The sequence below is a fragment of the Actinia tenebrosa genome, unplaced genomic scaffold, assembly GCF_029948245.1.
Source record: "Actinia tenebrosa isolate PJP-AT-01 unplaced genomic scaffold, QUT_ActTen_1.0 PGA_scaffold6__47_contigs__length_16458017, whole genome shotgun sequence".
NCBI lineage: Eukaryota > Metazoa > Cnidaria > Anthozoa > Actiniaria > Actiniidae > Actinia > Actinia tenebrosa.
This window is the reverse complement of record NW_028292583.1, coordinates 7965689-7987179: the sequence shown is the minus strand read 5'-3', so window position 1 is coordinate 7987179 and position 21491 is coordinate 7965689. Positions and strand designations below refer to the sequence as shown.

Below are 21491 nucleotides of genomic sequence, written 5' to 3'. Positions count from 1 at the left end.
ATTCTAAGGGGTGTTTTTATTCAAAATTGTCCACACGACATTGGCTTAAGATCAAAGAGTTTGGGTTTCCTGTGTCCCACTTATGATCGAGAAACCACAGATATCCCACCAAATAACTTTAGGCAGTCTGTTGTTAATGATTCACCTATGTCTTCTTTAAATCCTTGGTCGCAAGGGATTCTCAATCTTATTCGTCGCCTGAATAATTTTCGGTCAGGTAAGAACACGTGTAGGGAATAAGGGATCACCAGGGATCAACATAACACTATTTACAGCGTGCATCTACTATGCTCGAATTATGAAAAAGTGTTGCATGTGATTTGCATCAAAAGGCAGCTAGTCTAAAGATGAGAACAAAACGTTCTCTTATTCTGGATTCGTGGGATAGAAGAATGTAATCTTTATTCCCAAGAGGATGAAATAGCAAAAATAAGAACAACAACAAACAAAGAAACAAAAACAAAACATTGCTGCATCGTTTTGGTTCATTAATTAAACATCTCTTGTTGAATATCAACTTAGACCATTGTGACACCAAAGCATGCAGGCTTTTGACTATATGTCTTCATTGGCCATGCACCAGGGGAGGGGGATGAGGATGGGGGAGAGAAGTGGCATTTAAAACAAGTGGAAATGAGGGGGCATTAAAGAAATGACAATTGGAAAGGCACAGGGTAAGATAGATGTGAGTGCTTGACATCTAATGAGAACCAGCAGATGCATTAATTAAATGGTGGCAAAGTTAACGTTGACATGAACAATGAATCTTAGCTTTGGCTCTAACATTATAATGATGCAAACACACATACACAAACCCTATTTATAGACATCTCTAATCTTCATCTCTATATGTATGTGTACAATTCCTATCAAGCACAATGGAGTGCATACTCCATGAAAAAGTGAACTAACAAAATTGTATCTAATTGAGCTGATCTGCACAGTATATCAAGCAACTTATGTAGCTGCTAATTATAATACTCAGAAAAAATTCTGAGTTTTGAACATGATTTGAACCTGTGCTGTGCCCTCTATACTATCGATATCACAATTTTTTATTTATTCACAGGTCAATTAGTTTCACAATGCACACCATTTCTTGTTGATGGTATCCCTGTGGGTACCATCTCACCATATGTATTGCCTCACCTGGAAAAACACACAGATGTTTTCAAGCTAGTCAGAAACGATGATGGAGGCATTGGTCATGTGACTTTGGATTCAAATCTTCAGACTTTTGAACAAAGAACTAAAAAAGTTGATGATGTTATGCAAGAATTTAGGAGGAAAGATTTGTTTTTGACTCTAAAGGGATGGAGAGATGAGGTACTGTACATTATAGATGATATTTTCTACAATAACAGCATAATCTTTCAATCTGTTTGACTGGCAGATATGATCAATAAGAGAACAGACACAAAGAATGACAAATGGCTCACTCATGGAGCCAGGACGCACTTGAAACCTTACCCTCCCCAAAAGACTTGCTGTCTGCGTGATTTCATTTGCATTTTGAACAAAAGGATATTGCAGTTTTGAAGTATTTGGAAATGAGGATGTGTATGTTGTGTTGGGGGGTGTAGTCCCTGCAAGGCTGATACCATTTGGCAATATAATGATATGGTTGATTACCCCTAGCTTAGCGGCAGCTGTGCTATGTGTATTTTCAGATGTATGCTGTTAGTAGATCATTCTATGAAAAACCACTTTTAAAGGTTGAAAGGTCAGCTGCATGTAAGTAACTCAGTTGTCCTATATGCTTATTAACAGCAGTTGTCAAGGGTCACAGGTCTGTTGCATGTAGCCACTGACTATTGAGGGCTACCCTCATAAAAACAACAAACAACAGTTTTTTGGGTGTTTTTACATTGTTGTAACAAATGTCAAGTTTTTAAACTTTTAAAACCTACTTGTGTCATGTCTCATGCGTGCTTGCAATAATGGTTGTATGTTTCTTTATTTACTTCATTTACTAGCTATATTTTTTTTACCAATCTTGTATTTCCCTTACAAATAAAATAAAAATGAAAATGTTTGATCACTCGATTTTTTCATGGCTATTATTTATGATTATTTGTCTATTTTGAAAGGTCTTTTAGGAGTAATTCAGTATGGAGTGCATTTAAATGGTTATTACAAGAATGACAAGGGTGACCTCTACATGTGGGTTGGAAGGAGAAGTTTGACTAAACAGACATACCCTGGAATGCTTGATCAAGTTGTAAGTAACTATAGACAGAAACCAATAACAACATCATATATATTTGACTTTGAAGGAACACTTTGAAGAAAGCATATGGAAAAGTGTGCAACATTATGTTGGTCTCCCTGTGGTAGATGCCTTGCTATTGGACAATATTGAGTGGAATATTGCAATATTGAGGATGGTTATTGTGGTGATGATGATGATTGTGATGATTAAAATAATGGTAAAGGTGTTGGTTAACGATGATGATGATGATGATCGTTAGCATGATGATGATGATGATGATGGTTGAGGTGATGGTGATGGTTACAGTCAAACTACCTCAAGCGTGAACACGCAGAGGTCATTAATGACTTTATTTTTGGATTCTTGATTTCATTATCCGATTCAAACATCCATTATTGAAAATGAATCTTCAAAGCCTGGCATATACAAAAGCCAAGCATATATGCAACTGAAATGCAAAAACAACTTTTTGTGCAAGGAATATGTAATATTAATGACATACCTTCTGTTTGCGCTATAAACAAGAACCTACAAGCCAAGTTAATTGAATTTTCAAATTATTATTATTTTTTGAATATTGAAGATTCGTTTTCATTAATGAATGTTCAAATCGAATAATGAAATCAAGAATCCAAAAATGAAGTCATTAATTAATGACCTCTACGTGTTCTACGTGAGGTAGTTTGACTGTAATGATAATGGTGATGATGATGATTGTGGTGATGATTTTTGCATGATGGTGATGGTGATGGTGGTGGTGATGGTGATGCTTGACTATGGTTGATGATTATGATGATTATTATTGTTATCGTGATGGCAATGATGATGATGATGGTTGGGGGATGTTGATGATGATGATGATAGTAATGATGATTCTGATGATGATGATTCTGATAATGATAATTCTAATGATGATTATTATTGACAGCTATTGTAATGCAGATTGCCCACTAACAATATTTTTCATCACAGGTGGCAGGTGGTATAAGTTGTGGAATGGGTGTCAAAGAAACACTGGTCAAGGAATGTGCCGAAGAAGCATCTATCCCAGAAAACCTTGCAAACCAAGCAATCCCTTGTGGAACAGTAAGGTACATGTTATTGTCTCATTCATCATGCACAATCTTGCTAGCTCAATTCTACAATAGTCAAGCACTGTCTTATAAATCTTTGAGGTTTGTTTTATGTTAATATTATTCCTCTTGATTTTCAATTACAGTTATTGTTTGGATAATGAGAGAGGAATTTTCCCAGAACTTCAGTTTGTGTATGATTTAGTTTTGCCAACTGATTTTATCCCAACTCCTAATGATAAAGAAGTCAGTGAGTTCTATTGCTGGCCAATTAACAAGGTATAAGGATAATGACCTAAAGCCATCACGTGATGGCAGTCATGACATGAGGCAGGAACAATTGAATCTGGTTTAATCTGATTTACACGAGAAAGAATTCAGTTTCCCAGTGTGAGAAAGACTCTATTGTTGTGCCTTCTGTCATGGCTGCCATCACGTGATGGTGCAAATAAGCATCTATTGAAAGCTGTATTTGTATTTTTTCTTTTCTACATCATAAACATTTCTCATTAATGGATTGTGGAAGGATCTTTTTATAACTGTTTTAGAAAGCTGGAAATACAGCACTTGGGGAGTGGATTCAGCATTTTGGTTAAGGGGGTCTTTAAACCAACTATATTAAACTATGACATATAACTGGTGAACCAAAAATGTTTCAGATTGGGGAACCAAAAAAATGTGCTTCCAGCTTTTAATTAGGGGTTAATTCATACTCGTCATTAAGGGGGTTTGACACATTCAAGGTTTACCGAATTAGGGGGTTGGTAGAGGTAATTTAGGGGGTTCGATTACAGTACTGGTGGCTTGACAAACCTGCAAACCCTCCCTAGATCCTCCGCCTCTTCATTTGCAATCGTTTGCCTAGGATACTCTTAGATTACTCTAGACAAAAGATGTTAATGAATACTATTATCCACTTTTAGGTCAAAGAGATGATAGTAACAGATGAATTCAAACCTAACTGTGCTCTAGTCATCTTAGATTTTCTGATTCGCCATGGAGTGATAAGTGCTGACACAGGTAATTCATAGTTGAAAAATATATTTACAAATGTAAGAGCCTTGAGGAAGAGCTGATAAGCCGAACTCCTTGCTATGACTGAAAGGAAGAGGGGTCTTGGGGGGGGGGGGGGGGGGGGCAGTCGGGGCAGTAGTAAATCAAAGATTTTCAAGAGATAGAATATGTCCAATCTGCAAAAAAGAAACTGAAGGTGAAGCACACTTCTTATTGAATTGCACATTATATGAAGAAAGGAGAAGTGGGCTTTATAGAGAGAGAGAGAGAGATTGAAGTTGCATTGAATACAATGCAACACGACGATCTTTTCCTCTTTCTGATAAATCCACCTGACATTAAAAAATACCAATAAAATTATTGCTAAATTCATATACAACATTACCAATCTACCAAAAGAAAATATTAACGATAGACAATAATCAAATGGAAAAACAATGTAAAAAGTCAGTGTACAAATATTATCTCATGTATATTATTTAGGTTACCGTTAATGTACGTTAGCGTGCAAGATGCCAAATAAAACTTACTTACTTACTAAAGAGGGGGGGGGGGGGGGGGGTAACAAAATGGCTACCACACAGAAAAAGGTAGTGTGATCACAAAGGGAGGTTCCAGTTCCATTCTACTGAGTGTAAAGAACATGCATAAATGGCTTAAAGATCGAATGGAATCTGGTGCCCCCTCCCTCCCCCTGAATTCGCCACTGAGTAAGGGGCTTAAAGGCTGGCAGAAGTAGTAATATATTTCTCCCCTTCTCTGCCCATGACCCATCCAACTCTCGATATCTCAGTGAGCCTTAACTCACACGCTAAGAAAGAACTACTTAATGATGAAATTAATCTTACTCAAGCTTGTCATAAATATTTCGACTCAATTACCCTTGACTAATGATGTTGGCGATTTATGAATGTTCCTGACTACTGACGTAGGTTGTCACCGTGTGTGTGATGACAATATTCTATATTCATTTAGTTTTTTTTCTTCTTCTTTCATTGTTACTAGGATATAATAATGATTTCCGAAGCATTTCAATTAGTAATGTCCTTTAATTTTTACTTGTCATATATAGAAAACTTTTCCGTTACAATGGAAGGATTTTTTTAGTGACTGTGCGATAACAATTAACGATCTTAACGAGAGACACCTTTTCAGCTGGGCTTCTAAATCTGATAAAAGCGCCTTTTTTATCCTAAATTATGCTTCCTTCCTTCCTTCAATGCTCACATACAATATTCAAAAATAAATCCAGCTTATAGAAAAAATTTCCGTTACAATGGAAGAATTTTTTTTTTTTGACTGTGCGACAACAATCAACGATCTTAACGAGAGACGCCTTTTCAGCTGGGCTCCTAAATCTGACAAAAGCGCCTTTTTTATCCTAAACTATACTTCCTTCCTTCCTTCAATGCTCACATACAATATTCAAAAATAAATCAGGCTTCGTTTTACATTCAGTTTTGTGCTTGCACTGAATAACTCAATGCGTTGATTATAAAAACAATGCAAAAACATTTACTCTCAATAATGTAAAATTTTCTGATATTTTCTTTGCTTGGATTCGATAAGATTTAGTTGATTCCATGATACGTGGTTCTAAACCTTTAAAATAAGCTTTTACGCATCAAAAATCAGGATTCTTTACGGAAACTAGTTTCCTCTTTGAAATTTGCTCTTCGCTTGATAGCTTGTGGCGACGACTTGCGATCAGCGATTTTGAACGTGCTCAAATTATGATGACGCGTTCTGATCAATTAATTTTTATTTATGGACAAATATTTGCTGGATTGCTGGTTTTTCATTTCATTGAACGATATAGACGCAATATACCACATATTTTACCAAAAATAGACTTTGCAGCTAGTTTTGACTATTATGATATTGGCATCCTTGAATGAATGGAGAGAGAGAGAGATCGTGAGGAAAGAAATAGCAAGGTTAAGGAGCTATTAAACTAAAGGTCCAATCGTACAGTAACTTAACAATTTTTTTCTGCGACTAGTTTCGTGCACATCCCTTATTTCAGTCTCCAGTGATCTCACATACTTAAACGTCTATGGCTTAGACTTTAAAGCCCTGTTACATGTTGAAACTTTTAGATGAAACTTGTGTGCAACGGTGTTACACGGTGCAATTTCGTCCTGAAACTTGTTCGTGGCACAAGTTTCGTTTGCACAAGTAGAAACTACTTTTGGTGAAACTTCTATCACGACGGAAGTTTTACCTTGCACCGCACAAGTTTCAGCAAAAAATTCAAAACGTTAAAGTCAAAAAAAAAAAAGTTTTAACAAAGTTTTAACAGGACCTTAAACATTCTTTAGACGGAGCACTTATGGGGAGAGAGGGAGTCTGTGCATTGAGTCCATTTTCTCCGGCAGATTGCAGATAAAGGAAATAAGAATGCCAATTATAGTTATTTCACATTCTATATTTAAAAACATTCTCTTCAATATGGATGTCATTTTATGAAAAAGTCGCGACTTTGATTAAAGCTTGTCTCTGATATTTCCGACGTTATTGTCCTAACATCAGTGATAATAGTCACATTGTGTCAAGTTCAACGATTTCAAACATTACTTGGTACTTATCAATCAACAGATGCGTGGAAAGTTTTTTAAAAATATTTAGAGCTTTTTTTATTCGCGTCCGTTCCCGCTTTTATTCCCACACCCATTTCTCTAAACAGGAAACATCTTTTTTTCTAAAATAAGAGTACTCTATCTCAAGCAGTGCCTTAAATTATCGTCTTTACTAGTATACATGTTGAGGGCTCGTTACATTTACACTGGAATCGTGAACATACGAGTCATTAGAGACCTTTAGCAAGATGTTTTTTGCTAGCCCTACAAACCTCAAATTGCAGTTCGACGTCAGGCGGTTTCCTTCAAACTTTCGACATTTATCAAGGCGTCATAGCGAAGTTGTCGTCGGAAGAGTGACCATATTAAATTTCATTGATGCCGAGTGTTTAATTCTCGGTGTTTGCGGGCGTTTTTCAGGGCCCGATTCCTATCGGTTAGCGGTTAGCGATAAACATGATGCTAAAAGTCTCTATTTTCCCAGGTTATTTCCTGAATTTTCTACTGTTTCAAACCGAGTAGACTTTACAGTATGCATTTAAAATAAAAGTGACGAAAAAAAAAAAAAAAAAAAAACTCGAGTTAACGGGTTCGAGGGTCTCCCTGTAAGATTTCATAGTTTTCATAGACTCATGTAGTATTATTTATTTTTCTGTGTTAGATTGTTTAGGTTAACGTCGTCTTTTTGTAAAGTTATTTTGTTTGTTTGTTTGTGTAGTATTTTACATATGCATCTTTTACCAAATATTTGAACAGAAGTAAAATATCTTTAACCTTTAAACTTTGCATTTTTTCACCAGAGCAATATTATACAGACTTCGTTTCTGGCTGCCATCAAACTCCATTGGATCAGTGGTAAAAGTTAAGGGAGGTATTTTATCCTGTTACTCCGAGACCTCCTACGATCCCAAATGTCAAATATAAAACTAGAGATATATTTTACTGGGAATGGGAAATATAGTATGCATATGCACTCTACGGCCGAAAATTGTAGTTTTGGATGGTGGAGCGTTTGTTGGCGGTGAAAATGATACATTTGAACTAATTGACAGCGCACAGGACATGCAGTTGCCATAGCCAGCATTTAAAACTGACCCATTGGGCAGGTGTTACGAGTCATTCCTACTTCAAGCAAAGACAAGGGAAAAATAATTATTTACGATATAAAATAGATAAAAATAATGTAAATTACTGACTTTTTCCATTTTAAACTTTTCTTTTTTGTTATTTATTAGTCTTTTTGTGTATTTTTTAATTCAAAGTCTTGAAAAAAACTGTTCACTGATGACCACGTACACGTAGTCAAATCATTCTTTTTGTGAATATTTCCCCCCCTATTTTATCAAATGGCGGATTTCTTAGGAGTACGATGAAAATAAGCTTGTCATTTCAATTCTTGAGAGGCTAGAGATGCCCTTAACTACAAGATAAAAATTGATAAAAATTCAAAAATATATTATTTCGGAAGTCCTGTGTTAGGTGAGAGAGGAAATTTATTTTTAGTCCCAGAAAAAACAATTCGTAAAATTAATCTAAGTATTTAACTTATCTGCGAAGGACCAAAACTTAATTATGAAAACAATAGAAAATTACGCAGAATAGAAAATTCGACTGAAAATTTGCATAATCGGAAAGAGAGTTTAAGGAATAAATTCTAAGTAAAACTGGGAACGTAACATTTATGAAGATTATAAGAAAAATCGATAAAAATAACGCTGTATAAATAATGGTATTAGACTGTCATACTGACACTTTCTTGACATTGCACTTGGTTGCCCTCTCGAATAAAGCATTTTTGGCTAATTATTCTTATTTTTTCGTACTAACACATTTCAATATTTTCTAATCACTAGAGATAGAAACGTTTCGGTAGGTTTCCTTGTAGATAATTGAAGCCAGATAATAAGCATAAGTTTTGCATCATCTCAGACTTTTACACCTGTTAGAACCTTGGGACCGATCTTTCGAGCCTTTGGTGTAGTTTTGGCTTCGAGTTTAAAATGTTTTTTTTATTCTCAACTAAACAATATTACTATTGTATCAGGGCAGGCACAAAAACAAGAGCAGTGCGTATTCGAATTTTCCATAAGTACTAGAATAATAAATTGTACGGAGAGCCCCAAGTCAGATTACATAATTGGTCTTTATTTATATGTGATTGTGTTCCATAACTGACCAATGACATGAATATAAATGACTCGAATACTTTTATAGGCTTGGTTAATCAATCAGAACTTGGATTCTACCTATTCACCGACTTTCAAATTATGATAGCCGGAGTTTAATAGAGATATTCTAAATTTTAATATTCGATTTGTTTTCGCTGCTAATTTTGAGTTGTTTGAAAGTGTTAGAAAATTCAGCTCGATCCAATCAGCGGACCTGATTAATACACTAAGAGGTATGCCGATTCATTGGACGGTTTGCTTGTGAGGAACGGGGGCCAAACAAATTAAAGGTTGCACAGCGAGATCTCGTGCTGATTTTTTAAAAAAGATTCGTAATTTCCACCACTAGAAAACCGAGTTCTATCCGGCAGAGATGAAAAAAAGAATAACAACTAGCCTTGTTTCAGAGATTCACAGACATAGCAGGCCGCATGGGATTTTCTTTAACTTTCACAATCCCTTAAGTGTTGGAAGGTCAGCCAACTTCAAACTCCAGCATTCGAAGATGGATTCGCTGAATAGTAGTCGGTCGTCGAGTATTTCCAATGGAGATGTCGACCTAAAAAGCTACAGCAGTAGCAGCAGCACAAGTTTGGAGCAGAATTTCGAAAACCTTAGAATTGCTTTGAACGGAAAAGAAGACGAGAAGAAAGAAGAAATCGTAGGACCAACAGGAACTGTGAGAGGATTTAAAAATATAATCAAAGATCGAAAGAAACATCTTTCCAAAGCGGGAAGTATGACAGCTTTGTCCGAGGTGAGTTGACAAAGTTTCTGGAAGGCTCTTCGGATCATTGAATAATTCAAAAAGTCGTAATACTTAAATTAATCTTTTACTCGTATATTCAGGCGAATGAAGACTCCGAATCCCGCAAAATAATATTCTATTCGACGTCAATGGGAGGAATACGCTCTACTATTGCGAACTGTCAAAATATAAGAAAGATATTCCAAAATCTTCGATTAAAAGTTGATGAAAGAGATATATTTATGCATAAAGAATACCAAGCTGAGCTAGACAACCGTGTAGGAATGGAAGGAACTGCAGTGCCACAAGTTTTTGTCAATGGACATCTGCTAGGGGTAAGTTTTAGTAGTATTCCATAATTTAATAATCTAGTAGAAAAAAGTGTCGTGTAAAATGTTTAAACTTTATAGAAAAGTCCTCGACGAGAAGAATAGACTCAAAAGAATGTGATGTGTTTGTATTCTTGAACAAATATAAATATTGTTTGAGGTTACTATTACCAAGTACATTTTCCCGAGTACAGTTTTTCAGACAAGATAGTGAAGTACTAAAATAACTTCCGTGATGACTTCTTGAAGTTTAGTTTAACACTTCAGAAGTTTTAAGATAACCATGTTGTGGTCGACAGCATAGGAATTCAGCTTCGATACATTTGCCAAGTCTAGCATCCGCTCGCTAAAGCATTATAAATTCATAAAAGAATTCTGTGAAAGATCTTAGTTCATTTAACACTGTCTAAGCCGTCTGACGGTCTTTTTTACCAAGATAAAAAATGTTACTTTTTAAATACTGTTCAAAAAATCCCATTAGACTTAGCATTTAGCCTCGACATAACAATGGCTTTTATGTTAAGTCCTCCAGTGAAGGTTTATAAACAAATCCTCTCCTCAGGATTCTATTGGTTTATAACTCTTTCTATTGATGTGGAACAATTTTTTGCTTTTCCTGCATATCCGCATATCATGAATACTTACCGTATGTAAAGACGTAGACTTTCGAAGTTTTATTTAACAGTCCATCTTTCAAACAGTCTGAATTTTTGCGTTTTTATTTACGATTTTATTGTCAGATTTTAACTAGTTTTTTTTATGAAGAAAGTTCTTACAGAATAACAAGACCGCTGTTAGTCTTCAAGGTCGTTGATGTGTACATTATCTTTGTTGCTGATCAAAAAAGCGGCTGATTTATTGTCAAAGACATCTATTGTTTTTGAAGCCTTTGATCCTCGTTTTCCAATGCTTATTCGAGTTCATAATGTCCATAAACAAAAGAGATATGATACCAGCAGAACAGTCCTGGAAATTGAAAAAAACACGTTTTTAAATTCCTGGTTGTCTTGTGCTCAATACGATATATTTAATCTTAATTAATTTATTGATTAGCTCTCGCTTTTTTGTGACTTTTGACACATACGTCTAAAGGCTTTGACTTTCTAATCTTTTTTGATAGGTCGCTTTTAATTTCACAATTCCCGGACCTGTCGTCATATACCTTGTTGGTTCTCTGCTGTGCTTCGAAGGTTTTTATTTAACTTTTCCATTTTTCTTCACTTCCAAAAATCAAAAAATTAAATTAAATTAGGAACGAAGGGCGAAATATTTTTAAGCTGCAGCACTTTTCAAAATTCTTGGCCTCATTAACTGCAAGGACAAGGGAAATTTTGATCCCCCATTGTTGGAAAAAAAGTTAAACGAAGTTTTCATTAACCACATTCAGTGAGATAAAGAATTAAAAATACCAAGTTATATAACACTAAAATACCAAATTGTGTTTCCGACGTCATTAATTTTTGAGTCATTCTTAACATTGTCTGCTTGTATAAATATTCTCAACGACATCTGCTTACTATAAGTGTTTGAAAAGAAAATCACCGTATTTTAGCTTTCGGTTGGTCGTTTCAGCTTACATCTCATTTGCGTCATTCAAACAGGAAAAAAACGTCATCTCCTGTGGTGTCGTATTTTTAGAAAAATAAACTTCTTCAATAGGATGTAAATGGTTAAAGACTTTTAATTATTTGACTGAGCAGCTGTACCGGGTGGGTGAATATATTGATGATTTTCACGGCGGCCATGTTCGAGGAACTTAACAAAGAATTGCCAATGAATTCTTTTGTTATGTATTCCAACATGGCCGCCGTGTCTTTTGTTATTTAATTCTCTTGGGAATGGTTGAAACCATCAATTGCTTTATAACCTTGTAATGCCCCGGCTTAGAATATGTAAATGTTGAAGACGTTATTACTTTGGAAATTATGATTGAAATTTTTGCTTGTTCCTCTGCGAATCCCTTGCTTGTTCCCCTGCGAATCCCTTGCTTGTTCCTCTGCGAATCCCTTGCTTATTCCTCTGCGAATCCCTTGCTTGTTCCTCTGCGAATCCCTTGCTTATTCCTCTGTGAATCCCTTGCTTGTTCCTCTGCAAGTCCCTTGAGTGTTCTCCTGCGATTCCCTTGTATGTTCCTCTAGCAATTCCATGGCGTTGCCCTGTCAATCCCTTGCACGTTCATCTGCCAATGCTTTGCGTCTTCTGACTGCTGCACTGTAATAATGTTTTGTGTGTTCCTCTAGCAATTCCATGGCGTTGCCCTGTCAATCCCTTGCACGTTCATCTGCCAATGCTTTGCGTCTTCAGACTGCTGCACTGTAATAATGTTTTGTGTGTTCCTCTAGCAATTCCATGGCGTTGCCCTGTCAATCCCTTGCACGTTCATCTGCCAATGCTTTGCGTCTTCAGACTGCTGCACTGTAATAATGTTTTGTGTGTTCCTCTAGCAATTCCATGGCGTTGCCCTGTCAATCCCTTGCACGTTCATCTGCCAATGCTTTGCGTCTTCTGACTGCTGCACTGTAATAATGTTTTTTAATTTAAAATATTTCAAAAAAATTGATTTTCTTGAAAAAAAAACAATAATAAATCGTCGATATTCCGAAACCTTTCAGCAGCTGGTTTCAAATATTTATAGATGATCTTTATTTAATTTCATTTTTTAGGGAACAAAGGAAATCACAGAACTCAACGAATTAGGGCAGTTAAAAAGTCTACTGTCAGACTTTGAGGTAAGGTCGGTTAGGTGTTTTTGAGGTGTTTTTTAGGCGTACCTTGTACATTTCCGTCTGAAGAGGCTCTAGGAGGACGCCTCCAGCCTACTTTATCCCGAAGTCCCATTAGGTATATCCTCAAAACCTCTTTACACGAATTCAAATTTCAGTTTCTGGGTGATCACTATCTCATTGTCGTATCTATCACGGATACATACATGTGAGTTTGATGCCACAAGCCGATTTTAAAAAAATCATAAGTCCTTTTCTACTCCATTTAATTCTCTTTTGTGGTTCACTGAAGATTATAGGGGCACCATTGTCGAAACATACCAGTACGAAAATTCTTTGCAAGTTTCATGTCAGCTTGTTTAACAAAACAACAGATATGATGATGTTATCCACAATCTACAACAACAAATCAACAAATCGAATGAACAAGCAAACGAAGAAAAAAAAAATACAAACATTCTGTGCAGAACTTGATTTTTATTTTTTAGGGTGTATTTCAGGTTCTTTTTTTTCCTATCTTTCTTGCAGAAGTTGAACGGTTCTGTGTGTGAGACGTGTGGAGGTTACGAGTACGTCAACTGCACTTCATGTAAAGGTAGCAAAACCTCAAGAAAGACGCGAATCTCGCGGGAAATTAGCGTATTGAAGTGTACAGTGTGTAACGAAAATGGACTCCAACGATGCCCTACTTGCACTGGGAATTCAGAGCAGGATTTACAGAAGCCCGAGTGAACGCGAGCAATTACTGAATCTACTCATAAGCCTGGCATTGTAGGACTTTGTACAGAAATGAATTGATATGAAGGAAGAAATGTTTATCATAAACATTAATGCTTTAGAGTGGTATTCATAAACCCGTGAATTACACATAAGCCTAATACAAATTAGTTGACTATTATTCCATTGCTTTGTTGTCATTTCACTATTACCCATTAACTAAGTAATGGTATTTGTTTCACGGGCTTATGAAAATTACTCTAGTACTTAATAGATTATTTTCTTCTATATTTGGCTGTATATATATTTATATTTTACACATATTTAATAACTGTTGTATGGATCTTACGATTAGCGCAAGAATGCTATGTTAAGTATTTATCTATGATCTAAACCAAAAGATAAACTATAGTATATGCTTCGCCCTTCTTGTACTAACGCGTGGCTTTGCAAACGACCTAAGAATGCATTTGTAGTTTCGTATCTTGCTGCATTGTCTCATGTTGTTAGAGGCAATTGAAGTTTGTACTTCTGAGCACAATATTTGATGCGTATACGGAAGTGTGCGCGTATTTGCGTGCGAAAACGTTTGCGGTAAAGTGTAATATATTAGCCCAGATTTTTTCTATCAGTTTCAGTTTATATAATGAATAAAGACACTTCAAGACAGGTAATAAACTATTAAACTTTATTTCAAGATAATTTTTTTTATTTTTGAAAATCGTCTACTCATTAACAACTATCTCCGTGCCACAGGGATCCCAAACCCAAGAAATCTTACACTAGTAATTCTTAGGGTGGTAAGCCTGTGGTATGAGAGATTCTAAATAGAGTTCACTTATCGTATATGTAAAGGGAGGGAAGGAAAACCTAGAGTTACACACTTCGAGCTAACCATTTTTCGAGTTGCGCGCTCCGACACACCCGGCATATTTTAAAGGCCACACCCACTGACATCTGTGCGTAACTCGATGACTAACAACTAGTGAGCAACAACAACAACGATTAGCAAGACACATGTGTCAAGCTAGAAGCTTTGAGACTGTAATAAAGTTTGTTATTATTATTATTACAAACAAACAATCGATAGATTTTTACTCGCATTTTTGAATCCGTTATGTGTCCTTACTGAATGCAAATGGCACCAAACGGCGTTGGAGATCCTCACCGCATCTTCCTGTTTGTTTGGAAACGCTGTTGCCTATTAGATAGATAGAAACCTTTATTTACACAGGGTTATCCAGTCAGATATACAAAATGCAATCTGATATCAAAAGGAGCCCTAAAGATGAAGATGAAGATGATCAACCTTTCATTACAATCGGGAGTTTTTGCAGAGTCTGGGAAGTGTGCTCTTGTTCGTCCTTTGCTAAAGAAGTCTAGAATGGACCCTAAGATCTTGAAGAACTTCCGCCCTATAAGCAATCTTCAATTTGTGTCAAAACTAACAGAGAAGGTAGTTGCTAAGCAAATTTCTGACCACATGACGTAAATTTCACTCGACAGAAACTTCACTGGAACTTAGTGCCGCTTTCGACACCGTTGACCACTCTACACTTCTTGAGAAGCTTGAAACGGTGATTGGCATTCATGGAACTGCCCTCTCTTGGTTCGCGGCACTTTCTCTCAGACGTTTTCCTTACTGTATGGTGTACCAAAGGGATCATGTCTTGGTCCCCTCCTCTTCTTAATCTACACGAGTTAGCTGTTTGAGATTCTTAATTCGCATCTGCCATCTGGCTGATGCTGATGCTGATGCTGATGCTGATGACACCCAGATCTACCTGTCATTCAGTCCCAGTGTAAGCACCAGTCAAGCTGATGCTCTTTCAGCGGTAGATAACTGCATTTATTTCTCAATTGACACGGTTTTCTTTGTTATTCACAAGGCTTTTTTTTTAACTCTTTCTCAAGACATAATTTATTTCAAGATGCCTGTAAACCTCCTCTATAACATTTTTGATCGCTTATTATCAGTAATTTTAAGTAATTTGTTATTATTTGAATGTTTTTTTAGAGAAAGAAATTTCAAAGCGCATTTGGCGCAATGGGAGTGTAATCGCTGTAATCTGTTATATCAAACAGGTTTCTTGCTTTCGCTCTTTTCTTAGGAAATGTTTTGGAGGATATTTATGTCAAGGAAGAGTTTCAGTTACGAAACAAGCAATCTAGTGGAGTTATTTTAGCTTCGTTGTAAAGTAGCGAACGGACTCCTGGCGTTGTGTGACAATAAACAAATCGAAAGCTATGAGAAAGGAAGGCTTATTTTTATCCCCGCTCTTGCTCGAAGAGTAAAAGTTTGACTCGTAAGATTTTTTTGGTGAGTGATAGTTGATATTTATAAATAACTATGAAAAACTCGACTAGATTTCTTCTTTGTAACTAAAACTTTTTATTTGTCAGAAAAGTTCTTCATTGAACGCAAGATTCTATTAGTCGCTCGAAGGTTTAGATTTCTCGAAGCGACATCTGACCAGAAAATTTATGAGTTTCGATGCCGTAAAACACGTTATAAACTTATCGATATAGACTCAAAATTAATATATATGTAATATATATTCCTGATATTGTGATATTTCACATTTTGAGATAAGGTAGCGAACGTGCCTGGACTTGGTAGCGAAACGACCTTTTAGGTAAGTAGTGCAAGGTAGCGAAAAGACCGGATACCCGTTTGAACTATTGTTTCTCTCATTATTGATTGCTGAATTGAATGGCCAATTAGAATCAAGTAATTTGGCGCCGTAGTCGAGTGAAAGGAAACACCAACTGGTATTACAGAAAAAAGCGGAAGTGAATCGATTACATCCGGGGCTCAAGAAAGTGCCAGATCACGTGATAGGGAATTTTTTTCGGTTGGTGTCTTTATAAAATCGGCGCGAAAGTAGTGCAAACTGGCTTGACTGTATGATAACCGCACTTCTATAGAAAGAAAAGCATTTTTAAGCGCTAAAAGTCCGAACGTGGAAAGCTTTTTCATCACTAACAGGTAAGCATGCATATGCCGTGATCGGCACGGACTGGAATAGAACGTTGATAAGAAAGTATATGATTACTATACGATCAAAGCGTGCTGATGCTCGGACATACTAAGCATGGCCATTATGGCCTATCGTAAATAAGTATTACTTAGCTTCTAAATCTATTTATAATATTTATTAAAACTTGATTTATCGGTCCTTATATATATAATCAATGTTAACTTTATTTCGAAAAACAAGTAATAACGATCGATAAGTCTGTATTTCACTTTACAGAACGAGGCACGGTCATAATATATAACGATCGATCAGTCTATTCGTCCTTTGCAAGTTACCTCACATAGACCAAGAAAATAGCAACTTAAATTATATATATCGAATGCTATAGATTTCATTCTTTGATATGTTTTAGAGAACTATATGATGCCTAAGTTTAGAGAAGTTCAGATCGTTTCACCGTTTTGTTTTCAGGTTGTGAAAATTTGATTTTCTTCACATAATTCTGACCTTACTGCTTTAGGGTTTGCAAAAGTCGTTGAAACATTTTTAGTGTTCTAAATGTTTTTAAATTCGATTTATGTATGTCTTAAAAGTGAGTTTGATAAAAACTGCTCTGCATGAAATACTTTTTTATTTTGGCTGCCATCCTGGTGGACCAAACTAGTCCACCAGCGAGTTTTCGCCATTTATTTATAATAAAAATACGGAACTATTTCAGTACTGCTCTAATACTCCAATTCTTTGCTCAGAGTTGTATTATTGGTGGCTCTGCATGGCCATAGGATTTGTTTTTTGATTAGAACCCGAAAACCCAGTAAACATTTTCTTGCACCAGCAAAATACACGTGATTGGCAGCAAAAAACCACTCGGTTGCAAACGATGAATTTCACTTTATGGAACGAGGCATGTCATGAATAATGATCGATTACTCTGTATACTCTTTATATAACGAGGCATATCATAATAACGAACCATAAGTGTGTATTTGATTTTTAGAACGAGACTTCATAGACTGCATATTGACGAAATGAAATCCGGCGAGAAGGATCGCCAAAGGTCAAGACGATCCGTTGTCGACCCGTCACAATCCGTCACAATCCAAACGATAACGTGCACAGGTAGCCCAAGCTTGGTTTCTGTGGTGTCATGCTATTCTCTACTTTGACATTCCCATAATGCCTTGCGTCTTTTAGGAGTAACCAATCAAAAAACTGCCCCAAATTGAAAGGTTTCTTAATTGTATTTATGCTATACCTGCTTTTATCTGTACAATACTGATTATCAGTTTATTCCAAGTTATTTTTGTGTGTACAGATCATGAAGAGTTTTGGTCTTACAGAAAATGTATTGACTTCCAAAAAAATGTTTAAAATTTACCTTGAGAACGTCTTCAAGTTTCTTTCTTTTTCTGATTTTTACTTCTTCATTTTTTTTTTTTTTTGGATACCAAACAAGGTATTGTCAACATTGACTGATCAGCCTTTAGCAAAGTAAGTGGGTTTTTACCTACTGGTTACCCCCCAAAGACGCAAAGTATTATGGGGATGTGAAGAGAATAAGGAAATGTATAGGGATTCATTCAAAAATGTCAATAAAATCATTCAGAAAACGTGAAATAAAGCCTCCAAATTTTACCACCTAATCATTGAGAAATAGCACTTCTTGTGTGGTTATTTTTTGAATAAAAAAAAAGAGAAGAAAAAAGAGTTTCTTCTTTCTTACTGGTGGGGAAAAAATCCTTAAAACGGGCTAAATTCAAAAAAATAACCACACAGAGCAAAAGAAGTGCTAGAACACAGGAAACCAATACTGGCAACCTTGGTGGTGAATCGCTGTAATGGACATTCTGTTGTATTTCACGAAATGAAATCCGGTTAGACGAATCGTCAATTCTTCATGAGATCCTTCTCATTTCCTGTGTATTAAGGTGGCTGGACCCCCTCACGCTTGACCGCTACCTTTCACGTTTGGAACGCTGGTGCATAAACGTGTTTTATCCGACTGCAAATCTTTTTTGCAACATAAGTCACATAAAAATTGAATTAATGTTTGATGCAGTTTTTAATGAGATCGGACGTCGACGTAACACGTGATTATGATGAAATATTTGTTTTCGTTTAGAGTAATATGGTAATAAACAGTTGTTTTTTTTTTATTCCCTTGTTTACAGAGAATAATATATAAATTTAGGCACATAAAAGCGGAGCTCCCAATGGGCACAGGGAGCCCAATTTAGAAAAAATCTTTAATTATTATTTTTATTGGAGATGAAGATAATGTCCCCAAAATGAAAACCATGAAGTGAAAAAATGAAATTAAAATGCACTACATCGTTTCCTCTGCATGAGTTTTTGTTTTCGACTTTACTACTCGCCCCGTTAGAAATTTTGTCACATGTACACAACCCACGACCAGCCACCCCAGGGGCAAGTTTGTTTATGAAAAATTCTTAGACAAAGTTTTCCATGGCGGACATTTTTAGGCTTTGAATTCCTGGTTAATTTTACTTAAAAAACAATAAAAACTACAGATAATCCAATAAAAGATCAAGTTTAGTGAAATTTACCTTGGATGTCTTATTTTGTCAAATATTGGATATTTCCGAACTTTTTAAAGACAAATCGACACCATTAGACAGACTTGAACGCTGGTTAAAAAAGCTGAACAAAATAAAGCTTAAGCTTACTTTTACCTGTTTTACCAAGGGAGCACGGCAAAAATAAATTTGTTGATTGGTCTTCCTGTTGTATGGAAGCGCATGCGGTTTTTTAAAAGTCGCAAATAGGCGGATGATACAAATAATTGAGGAGAGTGGGGAGTGAAACTATGATCATGTGACCGGGTCTCGGCCAATCAACAAATTTATGTGTGTATTTATGCCGTGCTCCTTTGCTTTTACATAACGATTTGGTTATCCATATGAAGAGTTTTATGTTTTTATATGAACCTTATTCCACCACAATGAAAATAAGAAAAAATGCTTTGGTAGCAAAAGAGAGAAAAGTTGCTGGAGATTAATCATGACCCACTAAAATGCTCAAATTCGCGAGAACCTGGCTGAGATGTAATACGAATCCAATCCGAGGCTGAGAGCAAAATCAGTATAATGAAATGTAAATAGAGTCCGATACGAAGGTTAGAGGGGGGCACTCCCCCCACCCCCAAAGTTTGCTTTCGTCACCAAAATTTAATTAATTCATGCGGGATTTCTGTGGATTTGGCGATTTGACTATATAATCGAGACCTTGCTACGTCCCTGCCACACCCCAAGACCCTCGGGACAAGGCGTGGGGAATGTAACATCACTTAGTGTTAAAGTGGGTGGAAAGATTTGCTGTTAAAATTATAGAAACTGATCAATATACATGCCCTCAGTCATTGCAATAATTGGTTTTCGTGATTTTTTGTTAGTAATGGCCGGAAGAATCAGGAGAGAAGATACGCGAAGGGTGGCACGGCTGACAAATTCTCACTGGAGTTCCTGGTACACCGCTCTGGTACCTCGAGCACCCAGACGTAATGCAAAAAACTACGAGCCACGTGACGAGAGCCACTACGGCTTTATTTACAGCAAGATAAGGAAGAGATTTCGCTCGAGAAAATACGATGATGGTATCTACGAGCTTCGTGTCCGAGTAAGGGGAAATGGAAAACCAGTGGTATATATTGGTATGGCTCACAGAGATGGCCCCGGCTCCATGAACCAACGTATTCTTGAATACTGTAGGGACGGTTCACATAAGAGTGAGCTCATCAACAGGGCCATGAGACTTGGGTATACGTTACAAGTTCGGGTCCAAAACATCCCTGGATCAGAAGATGATGTGCAAGAATGTGAAGAGAAATACTTGGATAAGTATGATTACGCATGGAATCAGAGGAACAACGGCCGCATCAGAGGAAACGTTCCTCCCCGATGAACAACTAGGTACAGTTACAAAAGATTAACTGGCAAGCAGCATGTAGTATACGATAGCAGTATAATTTTAACTCAGGAAGTATCAAGTCTCACTCTGGGGGTTCGTATAGTCTTGAAAAGTCCTAGATGTCCTAGATGTAAAATACATAATTTCTGTCCTTGAAAAAAACGAACGTTAACCTTGACTCATGTTAGCTAGGCCACTGAAATGGCGGTTATATATGGACTGTTTCAGCTTGTGCATGTGCATGGTTATAAAAGTAATTTTTTTGTGGTAATAAACGACAATTTTGAATAAAATGACCGGATTGTTTGAAACTCAGGGCCAAGCAACAACCCATGCGTTCAACATGTTGCGTGCTTGTGCAGCTAGTTGCGATGCACCGCGTGTTCTTAAACCTTGACTGCATGCCGATGATGGTCGATAGAGAGGAAAAGGTGGGCTAGAGAGGTCTTACTTGACCCGTGCAAAATAACAAGTATAATACAAAATAGTAGACACACATTCCATCGTTTCTTTTTGTTTTACTTGGGAATGTATGTTACTAACTGACTATACAACTATATTTCACGGGCCAAATCAAATCACTCTAGGGGATTTTTACAATACTTGCCCCGCTGTGAAAAATAGCAAGAACAATACATTGTGGTATACACTAATTCCATTTTCTTTGTCTTACTTGGACTGTTAGTCACTAATAATTCTACAACTTTATTTCCAGGGGGACTGGTAATATATCAAGGGTTTACTTTGTCAGAAAATAGACTAACCCAACCCTGATAGAAACAAAAACAAAAAACAGACGCACACACAAACCAAGACGATCAAAGATGTCCATGGACGATGTGATGCTGCTGTAATAAACACAATAAGGTCATTTCTTTATTTTTATAAATGTCATCAACAATTAAAGCTAATTTCTTTTTTCTATACTATTTTGTTTATTACAAGTTTTCAAGTCTCTTCTCTACAAATACATGCAGTTATGCATTTAGTTATTAGTCAAGTTCTGATCAATTGATTTAC

The 21491-nt window shown here is 36.4% G+C and overlaps 3 protein-coding genes across 4 annotated transcripts; all 3 read left to right on the top strand.

The window, feature by feature from the left end:
* Positions 1 to 86: 86 nt before the first annotated feature.
* On the top strand, positions 87 to 9001 carry LOC116304990 (uncharacterized). Its single transcript, XM_031714806.1, has 8 exons — positions 87 to 217; positions 1070 to 1326; positions 1671 to 1734; positions 2091 to 2221; positions 3185 to 3303; positions 3432 to 3564; positions 4209 to 4305; positions 7679 to 9001. Exons 1-8 carry the CDS (start codon positions 148 to 150, stop codon positions 7735 to 7737), a joined length of 930 nt encoding a protein of 309 aa, XP_031570666.1. The 5' UTR covers positions 87 to 147; the 3' UTR covers positions 7738 to 9001.
* A 116-nt stretch (positions 9002 to 9117) lies between these two features.
* Positions 9118 to 14254, top strand: LOC116304991 (glutaredoxin domain-containing cysteine-rich protein 1). Its single transcript, XM_031714807.2, has 4 exons — positions 9118 to 9803; positions 9896 to 10129; positions 12787 to 12852; positions 13375 to 14254. Exons 1-4 carry the CDS (start codon positions 9420 to 9422, stop codon positions 13576 to 13578), a joined length of 888 nt encoding a protein of 295 aa, XP_031570667.1. The 5' UTR covers positions 9118 to 9419; the 3' UTR covers positions 13579 to 14254.
* Positions 14255 to 16149: 1895 nt separating this feature from the next.
* Positions 16150 to 20764, top strand: LOC148905977 (uncharacterized). 2 transcript variants are annotated; one of them, XM_089039051.1, is made up of 3 exons: positions 16150 to 16552; positions 17542 to 17663; positions 19957 to 20764. In XM_089039051.1, the coding sequence occupies exons 2-3, from the start codon at positions 17573 to 17575 to the stop codon at positions 20463 to 20465; spliced, it is 600 nt and encodes a 199-aa protein (XP_088895177.1). In that variant the 5' UTR covers positions 16150 to 16552; positions 17542 to 17572; the 3' UTR covers positions 20466 to 20764. The 2 variants fall into 2 exon arrangements, with proteins under 2 accessions (XP_088895177.1, XP_088895178.1); XM_089039052.1 differs by lacking the exon at positions 17542 to 17663 and having other exon boundaries at positions 16161 to 16552.
* The last annotated feature ends 727 nt before the right edge of the window (positions 20765 to 21491 follow it).